Here is a 14,895-nt window from a genome sequence, read left to right as displayed (position 1 = left end):
CTGAAATATATAATCAAGTCTAGTTCAGGCCATTGTCACCCCTTGATTAGATTACCGTACTGTCTTAACTGCTGTCTCAAGCCTCTTTATCATTCCAGTCCATCATACATCCTGCTACCAATTTTTTTTCTTAAATACAGATCTGATCATATGATCCTCACCTCACCTCATGCAATCATTTCTACTGGTTACCTATTACTTCTAGGATAAACTATGAATTGGTCTGTTTAGTTTTTAAAATACTATACAACATATCTTTGTAGCCTCATTAACCATTACTTTCCCTTCTGCATACTATGTCCATCCAGCCAAATTGATCTCTCTGTTCCTCAAACATCATACTCCATCTCCCATTTCTGTGCCTTTGCATTGGCATCCTATACTCCTTTCCCACTATGTCACAGAGTCCTTCTGTTCCATTAAGAGGAAGCTCAGACATCATCTTCCTTATGAAGCCTTCCCTGATCCACTCAAGTGCTAATGCATTCTCTTTTAAACTACTTAAAATTTAAATATTTTTACATATTTGCATTAACTTGCTTTTTATTTATGTTGTATTTTTACATGTATTTGTCTCCCTTAAAATGGAAACTGAATGCAAATAGGATTGTTCAGTTCATTGTACTTTTATACTCAACACTAGCACATAGTAAATACTTAATAAAAATATGTTAACTGGTTCCTATCTTAGAATCTCTCTATACTTTCTTAATTTCTGACTGATCAATACTTTTTAAGATGTGGAGGCAGAGCATATTAACGCATATCAAAAAGTTATACTGATTTAAAGAAATCCAGCACCTGTGTAGTGAAGAGACTGGAGAACATTTGGATAAAGAGCCACAGTCAAATAGAAAAACAATATTGTCATTGGTGCTTAGTATTGTCCTAATTTATATGGACAAAAGGAGAAAATAAGATTTTAGGAAGAAGATCACAAGTCTGGCACAGAGACATAATTAAAAATGAGAATCTTCAGTTTTGTAAGTATCTAACTTTGTGCCAAAAGCATAGAAGCTAATATTTTTAGTTGCCTTAATAATTTAATACTTCAAAATGTGGATAGTTGCTGCTATTTGAGATGAGATTTTGTTCAAGAAAGAGAAGTAGGGTACAAATATTGTGGAATTTGAGGAGAATATTTTATCAAAGGAGTTGTGACCAAGGAGAAGAAAACCAATCTGATATAAATCTGATATTTAAGAAGAGTAAATTTCACAAGGTTGAAAATGAGAAGATATTATTTCATGACACAATTTTTTAAAAGTCAATATAAGAAAAATGGAAAATTCTCAATAATGAAATTCCAAAGACAGAAGGTAAAAAATATTACAGCGAGGAATGAAAACAGTAATTATCAGATGAACTAAAGGTGATTAAAGTTTGTTTTCTTCTCTATTTGTGAGTGTTTTGTTTTGTTTTTATTATAGTGGGGGAGAAAAAGGTTGCTGCTCAAGTGGATATGATAATGATAACTAGCAAGAGAGAGAAAAGAGAACTGCTCAGTTCTTATATTGCTTGTTTCCTTTTCCAAGAAAAGTGAACTTTGAACTGTAAAGGACATAATAAAAATGGTTAATAGGGAGTTCATACCCAAGAGAAGAAAAACATAATAAAAGAGGCCAAGATACCCTCAATAAATTCAAATTGCTAGCTAATATGAAATAGGATATTGAAAGAATTGCAAACATGATTACTGAGCCAATAAATAGTGGAATTTAAGAAATATTTTGAAGTAGAAAACAAAAGAACAGACTTTATAAAATGTGGCATTTTCAAAACAGTGAATTTAGCTTCAATTCCTGATGTAATTCTAGAACCTATATTAAAGGAAAGGTTATTGAGCAACTATAAAATGATGGAATGATCACAAAGATCCAGTATGGCTCCCCTAGGAATAGATCATGGCAGACTAACCCGATTTTTGACAGTCACTAAACTGGTATATTTGAAGAATACTATAAAAGATCTAGTTTTAGCAAACATTTTTGCAAAGTATCTTAATCTACTTTTTTAAAAGATGGATAGATGTGGACTAAAAATAGCACAGGGAGATCTGAAACTGTTAGAATGACTAAGAAAAAGAAGATGATATTAATGAATTGATATAAAAATTGAATGAGGTCTTTAGTAGAGATCCCAAAAAATCCATCCTTGTATTCAACTAACGTTTTTTCAATGATTTGGATAAAAACATGGAAAACATGCATATTAAATTCACAAATGTTGTAAAGGTAAGAATATAGGGAGTATGTTGAATGATATAATCAGCATCCCCTAGAGGACTGAATCTAGTTTACTAAATCTAGTAAGCTGTGGCTAATTAATAATTTGTCTCAAAAATATGTGGTGGGGGTGTATGATCACAAATTCACAGCTCGAAAAGACCTGTGAGGTTATTTAATCCAAACCCCATCATTTTACAGAAGAAGTAAGGTCTCAATAATTAATTGCCCAAAGTCAGAGAAATAGTAGCATTCAGTTCCCAGGACTCTCATCCAATGCAGTAGGCATTAAGCTCTTGTAGTGTCTGGCATGTTGTTATGCACACTTTAAGAATTTAATAGACATTGGCAGCCCTGGATTGAATTGTAAGACAGTAAAAACGTAAAGTTCTCTTTATCTAAGGATATTTTTAGCTCCACTTAAAGCTTTGCTCATAAAGTGTACCCCAATTTCCTTTGATGAAACAGTCTATTTTCATAGAATACCTGTCTTGTCTTTTAATCTGTCCTGATCACATTTTACTTTGTCTCACACTCATCTCTGTACATGTTCTTTTTCCTATTCTCATAGGACTGTAAGTACAATGGATTAATACTATGTATGTTTCATCTTTGCACATTGTAGGCAATTACATATTTGTTGAATAGAATTTCCAAAAATCATTGTCATTATTAAATATAATTTTATGCACCTAAATAACTGGCTATATTAAATAACAAATATGCTCATTTCAAAGTAGTCAGAATTTTAGAGAGTGATAAAAGATTATACCTTGAAGACTCTTATACATCATGTAGTTTATTTTACAAATGAAGAAATTATGGTCCATGGAATTAAGTGAATTTCCCATGATGACCTAACCAATCAAAAACAGGGCTAGGACTAGAACATAAGTCTCTTGACTCTAAAAATCAAGGCTTTAGGTCAGACTGTGTCAAAAGATGTCTATTTCTTAAAAACCATTTTTAGGGAAGTCACTCCAGATCTTTTTCCTTGGGGGAAGATATTTATCTGGATTGATTCTAGCCATAATTATGAAGTAGGTAAAACCCACATATACCATCTTCCACTTATCTCCTATTGAATTTCTACTTCTTAAGACATGTGTCCCACTCTCCCTAACATACTTAAACTAACATAGATATGTTTCATTTACACATTATTTCAGAATGTTTGCGTTTACATTATCAGAAATTGCTTGAAAGGGATCACACTGAATATATGCAGAGAATCATTTGTATTTTAAAAATTTGTAAATATGCTCATTTACCCATTAACGACGACTGCTGAGTGCCCGAATCTGTTGACATCTCTATGAAGATTGGGTTTGGGTAAAATTTTCCATTCATCACAAGCTAAAAAAAAAACAAAACACCACATGTTCCTGAATAAATGGTAAAGCTATGCTACAAAATATTTAATGACAAAACAAAATCAAATTTAATGTTACACTAATTTACAAAGATGAAGCAATGAGTTGTGAAATGACTAATTTACCTCAACTACTGAATATTAATGACTGTTTTTTCTCTGAATTAACTTTTTGCAATTAAAATACTAAGAAGTGAAAAATCAAACTGGATGAAAGTAAATATATTTCACATATAAATGATATTTTTAAAGAGAATTCAATTTTTATATGATAATTAAATGTTTTGTATCTATAAGCATATTGGAAAATTTCATAAAAATGGAAAAAAGGGAATTTTTAGACAAATACAAAAATTCCAATGATATGTGTAATGTTTATAGGAAATTTGTTTTGGAAAAGCTACTAAAGCTATTAAGATGAAAGTATTAAATCCTCTTCATAACACAAATACAAATTTTCATAAATAGAGAGATCAATAGTAGATCTTCACACTTAGGAAGAATTTAGACACTGAAACAAGTAATAAATCATTTGTCCACTATGTAAATGCTGTGAAAAGTTAAAACAGTCTGAAAAATGTATATTAGCTACTATATATATCCTCAAAAATAGAATGTGACAAATACATGGTGGTTTAAGTACAAAAATTGGGTTTATAGATTTCAAAAAATCAGCAATTATTTGTGATATTTTCATTAGAGTGTCATGTATTTATTTGGACAATTAAAATATGTCTATTGGCAGAATAAGCATTTAAAGAAATCAATGCAAGCTACATTTTAGGATAGATGTCACGTTTAAAGAGAGTATTATTATATAACTCTCATAGAGAACAACTAACTCAAAATGTGCTTATTTTAGTGAAATATTAATTTCCTTACTTAAATGGGCATAATAGTAGTAAAAAGGATAAACACTATATATACCCCCCAAAGACCTAGAATTTAATTCAAATTCAAAGTTCTAATATTAGAGTGTTTGACCAAGGGAAACATAAAAGTTTATAAAATTATCCATTGGAAGGAACCTCAGGATTCAGTGAGTTTATTATAACTAGAAGTATTCAAGCCCAAAATGGATGGATAGTAAATTGTAAGGGCCATTGAAGAAGGGATTCCTGTTCAAATATGGCTTTGATTAGATGAGTTCTGAAGTCTCTTGCAAATCTGTGATTCTATTATTCTGGAATTCAAAATTTTATATTATATGAAAATTTTTTAAAATTTAAAGTTCATCCTATTTTCCAGTATATTCAATTATAAATACTTCCTTATTGCTATAATAATGCTAAATAAAAATAATTCAAATTTACATGATGTTTTTCAATTTCTTATAAAAGTCCTGTGAAGTAAGTAGTACACACATTATTGGACCATTTTAAAGCCAATAAAACAGTGACATAGAAATTGAGACTTGTCTATTGCCACATATTTAGTAAGAGTCAAAGCTGAAAGTTTTAAGTTTTTTTTCTGACTCTGGACCATTATATATTCCACCCTACAGTGTTGACACTGCATTAACTTTCCACATTAACTTTAAGGCACAATTTTTCTATAATATCTAGTATGTTTTGGAAAAGACTCTGTGGAAAACATAAGTGACCTGGGATTATTTTTCCTGGAGATGACAAAGTTGAAGGGTCACTTGCTAATCTTTAATATGAAAGGATTAGTTGTTCACATTAAGAATGGATAAATGAATGAATGTAAACAATACAGTTCTCCTCAAAAACTTTAAGGGAGAGGAGGAAAAATAGAAATAAAGTGCAAAATATTGGCAAAACACAGGAAAGAACTTATATTAGCCCAAGGTAGCTAAGGAAGTTATAAAATATTCTACAAGGATCTTTTAAAATGAATGATTATGACTTACATAAAAACTTAGTGGTCCATCCTGATATTATTAATGCCTTTTCAGTCTCTTGACTTTGTGACTCTAATCTTCACAAAAAACGTATTGCTTTTGATATATGAAAGAAAAATACCACTAATAGTAACAAAAGAACTAATGTTCAACTACACTAGGAAAATTACAATACAATTGTCAAATTTAAATTTACATAAGCTTATTTAGGAAAGCAACAGTTATGTACCTCAATCTGACTAATAAAAAAGTCAGTTTAATCTGAATAAAATTTGTCACCATCCCTCTCTCAAAAATTTCTTTTAATTAAACTGAAAGATTATTTTAAAAGTGGTTCAATTATTCTGTTGAACAATTTGGGGCTATGCACAAAAGTCTATAAAATTGTGCATATCCTTTTATTCAGCAACACTGCTGCATGCTCAATATTCCAATGAAATCAAAGGAAAGGTAAAAAGGCATATAATATACAAAAACAATAATAGCAGTTTTTGTGGTAGTAAAGAATTAAGAATTAAAGGGATGTCCATCAGCTGGGGAAATGCTGAATAAATTATGGTATAAGATTGTTATAGAATACTATTGAGCTTTAAACAAAATGATGGAGATAGTTTTAGAAAAACCTAGGAAGACATATAAACTACTGCAAAGTAAAGTGATCAGAACTAGAATACTGAATATAGTAATAGCAATATTTTAACAAAAAAACAGTGAAAAACCTAACTGCTCCAATTAATACAATGATCCACAATGATTACAGATAAATCACAATGAAAAATGCTACTGCATTCAGTGAGAGAACTAATAGACTCTAAATGCAGAGTGGAGCATATTTTTTCTTTATTTTTGATCCTATTTTTTGTATGGCTAATATGGAAATGTGTTTACATAACTTCATATATATAACTGCTATTTGTTGCCTTCTCACAGTGTTTGGAGGAAGAAAAGGAAACAATTTGGAGCTGAAAATATACTTCCAAATTTTAAAAGATTATGAAAAATGTTTTTATATATTTTAATTTTTATATTTTCTCTTATCTTTTAAAAGTTGATAATTATTTTCACACATAAAATTATTTTTTAAAAGGCAAGAGTTAACTTGGAAGTAAACCCACAAAAATGTTATTAAAAAGCTAGTTTTAAGATAAGCAACACATGTAGGCTACAGACCCAATAATTCCGCACTTGCTGACATTATTTTTCAATTTGGCAGGTCTTTTCAACAGAGTGAGGAATAAAGAGTATATGAGTTGTGTAAAGATGGAAATCATTCCAAATATCCTTTGCTCTTATCTCTTCTTGCTTTCTCAGTAACTACTGAATAGTGTTATACAAGATTTTTTTCACTTTTGCTAAGCTTTCAATTACTAATCAATACTCTGTATAATAAAGATTCATTTCCTGTGAGATGTGGGGATTACTAAATAATGAAAATGTTCAATTCTAAATTAAATATACATTGTTTCTCTTGTGATCTGCTTCCTTTCACACATTATGGAAAGTCTGAATTATTAATTAGGCTTATTTTAATATTATAATTATATTCCTTGCTTAGAAGAAAATGCATTTCCTGAACACTCAGATAATTCATAAAAGTGCTCGAGACTAATCAAATTACAAGAAATTGCAATAGTTTAGTAATTTTCTGAGAATTAAGAAAGAAAATAATATATGAATGGAAAAGCTACATAGAAAAAGTTATTTTTCTAAAAACATAGATGAAAAGTTTGTATTATATGTTGACAAAATATTGAGTAATCAATAATAACCTGAAAATTGGAGGCAAATTATATTTTCATGCAGTCAAAATTATTTAAATAATAAGCTTGACAAAAGGATTTCCTATAAAGCAGAAAATGTGATAAATATTTCTTTCAAAATTAACTTAGATACTGGCTATTTTGGAACATAAAATAGTAAAAGGCAATGGATGGAAAAATGCATACATGTTGGCTATGTGAAAGTACACAAAGAAAAGACCCTTTGAATTTTAAAAACTTGATTTTCACAAGTCAAAACTAAATATCAGGCTTATAGAAAATGTAAATGATTTTTAAAGCATTTAAAATATTGTTTTCTTCTTGTTGTTGTTTAGCCATTTCAGTCATGTCTGATCTTCATGACCTAATTTGGGGTTTTCTTGGCAGATACTAGAGTGCTTTGCTATTAACTTCTCCAGATCATTTTACAGATGAAGAAACTAAAGCAAGCAGGATTCAGTGACTTGTCCAACTAATAAATGTCAGAGGTCACATTTGAATTCAGGTATTCCTGACTCCAGGCTCAGCACCCTATCCACTGAATCACCTAGAGGCACCAATTAAAATGTACAGGATATTACAACATGAACTATATCTATAGGATGAGGAAATAAAGGAATAGAAAGCATTACTTATCAACAATCTGTGTGTTTTGCAAAAATAGACAAACTTGTGGATGTTTTTCAAATACCTAGATATGTGTGGTTTTGAGCTAAAATGAGTTAAGCATATTTTTTTTAATTTTTCTTTCAAATCTTCATCACATACATCTTATACAAAATGTGGCAAACATTAAGACTTTTTTATAAAATTCAATTTTCAGACTTCAGAAACAAAAGAATTTCCAAAAAACAATATTTCAGGCATAATAAGAAAGCTTTGAAATTCAATTTTTATAAAATTCAAAAAACAATTATTCTTATTGCTAATAAGTAGATTCTTACATATTGAAACCTTATTTAAAATCTTACAGCAGGTTTACATATCCTTCTCCCATACTTTCTTTATTCTTGGAAAATTAGAAATATCATCATTAAATACCACCATGCCTGATTTTTCTATTAGGTTAATATCATGTATATTCAAACTAGGATAAAAGAAAACATTTTGAATATGACTTCAAAGAGACCTGATACCTCTGAAATTTTTTCATGCAGAAGAATGAAATTACTTTTTTAAAAATGGCAAACAGCCATTACTTGTTCTGATGGGTCAAACTGTCCACTGATAACTTCCATTTCTATTCAATCCTCTAGAGTTCATACTATATTTTGAAGGGTGAAGGGTGCATTATTAACTCATCTGTATATCTTAAAGCAGCCTTCTTTATAACATGATTTTCTTCCTCTAAAGGACATATCCTGTTAATGATCAAGTTTACCTATCTTTCTTTCCCTACTTTGAATCACTACAGCCTTATATTATTGCTCCTAATTGAAGGGTGTATCCTTTTGAGCAACTTGTTCCTATGTGGTACTTTTTTGCTGAGCTCGCGGTGTCAATGATTCCACGTCCTTTACATTACTTCACATTTGCCATTTATATAATTTGTAACTTATCTTTATATCTGTTGCCCTTCCCTTCCCAAGAAAATTAAGGGTCCTTGAGGGCAGGGACTGTTTTCACTTCTTTTTGTTCCTGACACTGGACAAATATCTACTGAATTAAACTGTATTTCACTTCTTAGGGCCTGTTTCCTCCTCTGAGAAAGGAGAGCCCAAATGTCATCTTGAGTTTCCTTCCAGATTAGAAATGTTTTATTTGTTCTATGATTACCAGCTGATAGGTGGCATGACAAAGATTGGGAGTCTATAAGAATTTGTCAAGATGAATTGTAAAATATAAATATCAGGCCACAAGTAATAAAGGGAAAATATGTACTTAGTTATAAATAAAACTCATTTCAGTGTCCAGAAGCCTTGTTATTTCTAGAGTACTGTAAATTAAGCAAATTAAACTCCATAAACATTTTACATGAGAATAATAAACATTTTCCAGTAACCTCATATAGGAATAATTTCATTCGCTAATAGTAAAAAAATTCTTTCTCTCAACAAAACTTAGTCAGATCTTTTTGAAAATGCATGAAATAAAATTTAACTCCAAGTATAGCACCTACAACAGGGCCCACAAACCCTACAACAGAGCCCATAAACCCTACAACAAACCCCAAATAGTATTAACATAGCAAAAATATCTCAGAAAAAGTAGGTTTAACAATTGAAACCATGACTACATTAAACTATTATGAATTTTTATTTTTAATACTGTAGGGATAAACAGCTAATTGCTATTACAGGCTATGCTCGAACTACATTTATGCCTTAAGTATTCAAGAACACATAAAATTTAATACATTGCAGCTGCTGCTTTGCATTCTCTTTGAGATATCTTACTAAAATACATTTGTAATTGTAAATTTTTGTTTACTTATAGACCCTGTATTTTCATTTTTTTTTAGATTTGTAAAAACATGTATTATCTCTATGCCTATGAAAACTTTGAGCTTATTCAAGTATATAAATTTATTGGCAATAAAAATACTTTAAAAAATACAACCAATCCCCACCCCAAAAATTCCCAGTCAAGTCATAATAGGACCTAAGGGGAGTCAAAAATCAGATTAAAGTAGATAAGGAAAATAGATAATGGTTATTTTGTTTAAATATTGTGTGGAAGAAGGTGATTTATTTTTAATATTTATAATGTCCACTAAAGTCCAAATCCAATGTCTTAATATGATATGGAGGTGGTTCTGGGCTCTGGAAGGCAATATTAGTAAACCATAAGCTCTACAAGTCCTTAAAAGCTGGAGAACCTCCAGGTTTCTGGACCTACAATGATTTACATCTGTGTCTTTCACCTTGAAAGTTGCTTAGTGAAACTGAAAGAGGCTCGTTACCAGAAAGGTGGTCACTGAATAACTGGATTTTGTTTTCACCTATAATAGCACCTTCCCAAGTCCATTTACTAAAACCTAGAGTGTTTGCAGCATATTTAGGCAATAGTAATAAACAAATAAAATCACAGATCTTGAAAATATTGAAATCATAATAATATGAGCAAATTTTATGCTCAATACATAGTAAGAAATTATTAAATCTAACTAAACTGAAAGTCTGAAACCTTTTTGTTTTAATTTTCATGTGATTGCCACAAAAACTTACAGGGTCAGCCCTTCCTTTAAATGCTCCCTTTCCTGCCAAGTGCACCATATCCTCCAGTTCCTAAACTCATTATAGATTCTTCTCTCTGCTGCATCCTTGCCCATCTTTAATGAATATCCAAAAGCCTACAGGATCTATTCTATAGTATCTCTGATTTCCATTCCCTCTTCTCCATTCGTGTGGCCACTTCCTTACTTCAGACCTTAATCACTTTTTTCCTGAACTAGTCTAACAATCTGATTTCTGTTCCTCTCCCTTCCAAAATATACCCCATCACAGCTACTAGACTAATCTTCTTAAAGTACAATCAGTGAGCATTTATTAAGCACCAACTAATTAAATATATGGGGTAAATGGGGATGAGAAAATCCAGAATTATAAACCTAAGTGGCAAACCATGAGGAGCAGAAGGATGACTGTGACCTCAATCCACATGCATAAGTTTGGAAGAAAATGTGAGAAAGATAATGAGTGTGGTTTTGGATAGCTTGAATTCAAAATGCCTACAGGAAATGCAGTCTGAAATATACCACATGTTGGAGATGTATTCCTGGAGCCTGGGACAGTGAGACTAGGCTGGGTAGATATTTGGAATCATCTGAATAATTAAACCCAGAGGAGATTATGGCTAAACAAGTGACAGAGTAGAGAGCAGGAATGAGCCCAGGAGAAAAGCATGGAGAAAGCCTAAATTAAGGGCTATGATACAGATGATAAATGAGCAAAGAAAACTGAGAAAGATTCACAGTTCGAAAAAGAACCAAAAGGGAGAGGATTGTGAAAGCCAGAGAGGAAAGGGTATCTTAGAGGGATGAACATAGGAAGCAGCTGAGAATGAGGACTGAGAAAAGGCCATTTGATTTGGCAATGAGGAAATAATTAGAAATTTTAGAGAAATCAGTTTCAATTGAATCATCAGGCTGAAAGCCAATGTGCAAAGATATTTTTTAAAAAGAATATGAGAAGTATGAGTATAGAGTTAGGGTTTTTTTTGAAGTTTTATTGTGAAAGAGAGGAAATATATAGGATAACAGTTTAATGGAATAGGAGAATCTAATGAGAGATTTTTCAGAATGAAAGTGATTTGAATAAGTATGTAAGTAGTAGGGAAGGGATCCAAAAACTAGGAAGAAATTAAATATTAGGGAAATAGGAATGATCAGAAAGACCATCAGTTGGAAATATTAGGAGGAGATGGGATGCAAGGTACAGAAAGAGGGACTGGTCTAGGCAAAAATAAGTATAAAAACTGTAAATAGAGGCAAACTTAATGAATAAATAAATAATTCATAATAAATAATTCATATTTTCTTTGGAACACATTTTATGTATTTCTTACCTATGTCTTTTAGAATGAATCTTTGCATTGAACCAGATATTTTGGAATATGCTTACGGCAATACCCCATTTTTACTGTCATCTTAAGCACTAAGGGGAAAAATTATAGTTCAACTTTCAACAAATATTGTGATTTAGAATTTTCTCAATAAGACTTCCACACTAAAACAACACATACATTTTCATCTATGTTTTCAAGTGAAATAAATATTTTAAAATTTTTTCTACAACTCATTGCTAAACATGCCCTTTGCTTAAAATTTTTAAGTGTGTAAAACCTTAGATGAAACTTAATATCTTGGCAATGGAGGAATGAGTCTTAATAGTTACAGAACTACCATATAAATGAGTTCCATACTCAGCACATAATGTTCTTTTTTAACTCAAATTCTTCTATTGACTTTTCAGCAATCATCTGAGGTCATTCTCTCATACAGCAGCAGCAATAAATAAATAAATAAATTTTGCTTCTCTGGTAGCAGCAAAATTCCCTAAAGCTCTGCCTATGTAAGCTGAATTAGTTTCTCCTAAATCCCTGACATGTAGTAGGGAATAGTTTTTACCTAAAAGAAAGGGAAATTATCCCAAGATTTAAAGAGTATCAGAGGAAAAGGACCAAACCATCTAGGTTTCTCAGTTGTCAGTGACATATAAAGGCCATTCTACTAAAAAGTCCATGGCCTTTAGATCTGATAGATATTGTACTGCCTGTGTATCAAAATACCCTTTTAGCCAGATTCATTTTTGTGTGGGGATAATTGAGTAGTGTCTACATGATACAGTACCTTAGTCTTGCTGAATATTTTTAATATGAGGTCTCAATAAATTTCCTTTTGTTTGTCAAATGGTTTCTGAGTATCTCATTTTATTCTAATCCCAAACCTAAAACACTGAATCATTTTGTTTCAGGTCTGGTCTTCAAGAGTTTGGGAAAAAAAAGAAATCTTCAAATTATTCAACCAAGAATAGGTCATATGTTAGCTAGAATACCTAATTGAACTAAAACCTAATCACTATATAGACTGGGTAGATTTGGAGTCTAAAACTTTTGTCCAGAACAAACTCAGAAAGAATTGTGATGGAATTTCTACTTATGGAAAATGTGCAACCAACTTTTTTCAATAATCAAATATTTCAAAGCTTCTGCTAAAGACAAAAGAGAACAGAATGATAGTGTCAGGAATCTGCAAACTACAGCAAATCAGATTTAAGAATATAAAAAACATTCTTAGTTCCTGGGCAGTACAAAAACAAATAGTAGATCAGATTTCAACCCATGGCATATGGTCTGCTGACCACTTTTGTATAATGTCACAGGACTGTGGGATGCCATTGCCCTATCCAAAGCCCATGTGATAAAAGCAGTCTGCTAGTTCTTCTTCCCCATCTTTTTCCTCCATTATCCTCTGCCCTCCAACACTTCTGTAATATTTGAAGAAAAATAACCACAATGATTTTTGTGTAATTATAAATTCCAAATGAATGTCTAATAGTAAAAAGTAAAATAATCCAAATAAAAAGTCATTAAATAGTACAGATCATATATGAAAACCATCAAAAAAAGTTATTTATCTTAATCACACCATTATAACTTGTTTTATCATTAATTCCAAAAGTACTATTTTATTAACACAAAGCTTTAGCAGATTATACAAAAATATTTGAAAAAGTTTAATGATATGAGAGTATATTTTTAAGGAATTATATTATTCATTTCATGACAGGTATTAATAAGATTTTTTAATTCTGTCAGGATCTCCTGAAAATTTTATGTGAACATAGATGTGTTCATATATACATACATACACATTCATATATAAGGTTGGCATTGGTAAGATAGAAATAATTATAAAGCATCTATGAGTATGAGTTTATAATATTACTTAGACAGAATCAAATAATTTCAGAGCTGAAAGGACCTCATTAATCATGATTTTTCCTCATTTCATAGATCAGACAAATAAGGTTCAGATGTGAAATATATGATCAAGGCCATTCACTGATTTAGAGTAAATAGTATTATCTTGTTGTAAATTGTAAAAGGTTATGGGTTAATACATAATAAATATTAAATATTAAATAATAAACATTTTAGGAAAATAAAAATTTGAGAAACAAATTTTAAGCAAGTTATCTTTTTGTATAATTTCTTTTAAGACCATCTGAAGGTTACCTCTGCTTCCTTTCTTCTTAGTCTCTTAAGTCTCTACAGTCTGGCTTCTGATCTCATCATTCCACCAAAACTTCTCTCTCCACAGCTACAATCTCTTAATTGCCAAATCTACTAGCCTTTTCTCAGTACTCATCTTTCTTGCCTTTCCTGAAACTTTGGGTCTCATTGACAAATCTCTTCTTGATAACTTTTTTATAGGTTTGTAACACTAATCTCTTGATTTTCCTCCCACCTACCTGACTGCTCCTTTTCAGACTCCTTTATTAATTAGATACTCATTCAATTAGTTCATACCAGCTAATGATGGGTATCTCCCAGAGTTCTGTTCTGGCCCATCTTCATTATTGCTCTATATTATTTCATTTGGTAATCACACCACCTCCTATGGATTCAATTGTTATCTCTATGCTGATGATTCTCAAATGTACTTATTCAGCCCAAACTTCTCTGCTGACCTAAAGTCTCACATTTCCAATTGCATATTCCAGATCTTAAATTTAACATCCCACAGATACCTTAAACTCACCATGTGCAACCTTGACATCATTAGATTTCCCCCATACTTTCCCTTCTTCCAGACTCCCCCATTACGACTCAGTCAGTGCACTACCATCTTCTCAGTCTCCCAGCCTTACAACTTAGCAACTTAGGTGCCACACTTGCACTCTCACTTTCTCTCTCTGACTCTGTCTCTCTGTGTATTTATCTCTCTCTGTGTCTCTCTGTTTCTCTCTCTCCTTTCAACTCAAAAGCTCTCATATATGGCCTGTGCTGCAAACTCTCATAACATCATATCTGAACTATCTGAACTATTGCAATAGTCTACTGGTCAACCCTCTTACCACAAATCTGCTCATTCCAGTTCATCCACTCAGCCATCAAAATGATCTTCCTAAAGTACAGATCTCTCTCTCTCTCTCTCTCTCTCTCTCTCTCTCTCTCTCTCTCTCTCTCTCTCTCTCTCTCTCTCTCTCTCTCTCTTTCTCTCTCTCTCTC

At 31.4% G+C, this 14,895-nt stretch overlaps 1 protein-coding gene across 1 annotated transcript in view; it reads right to left on the bottom strand.

The window, feature by feature from the left end:
* Nucleotides 1–14,895, bottom strand: part of ATRNL1 (attractin like 1) — a 1,097,315-nt gene that overhangs the window by 916,859 nt on the left and 165,561 nt on the right. Inside the window, exon 11 of the mRNA XM_044665614.1 lies at nucleotides 3,497–3,581. Within this exon, the coding sequence (XP_044521549.1) occupies nucleotides 3,497–3,581 (85 nt within the window). The remainder of the gene's footprint in view (nucleotides 1–3,496; nucleotides 3,582–14,895) is intronic.

The sequence above is a fragment of the Gracilinanus agilis genome, chromosome 2 (assembly GCF_016433145.1).
Source record: "Gracilinanus agilis isolate LMUSP501 chromosome 2, AgileGrace, whole genome shotgun sequence".
Taxonomy (NCBI): domain Eukaryota; kingdom Metazoa; phylum Chordata; class Mammalia; order Didelphimorphia; family Didelphidae; genus Gracilinanus; species Gracilinanus agilis.
Note: the sequence above shows the minus strand (reverse complement) of the source record. Positions and strands in the feature narration are given on the sequence as shown.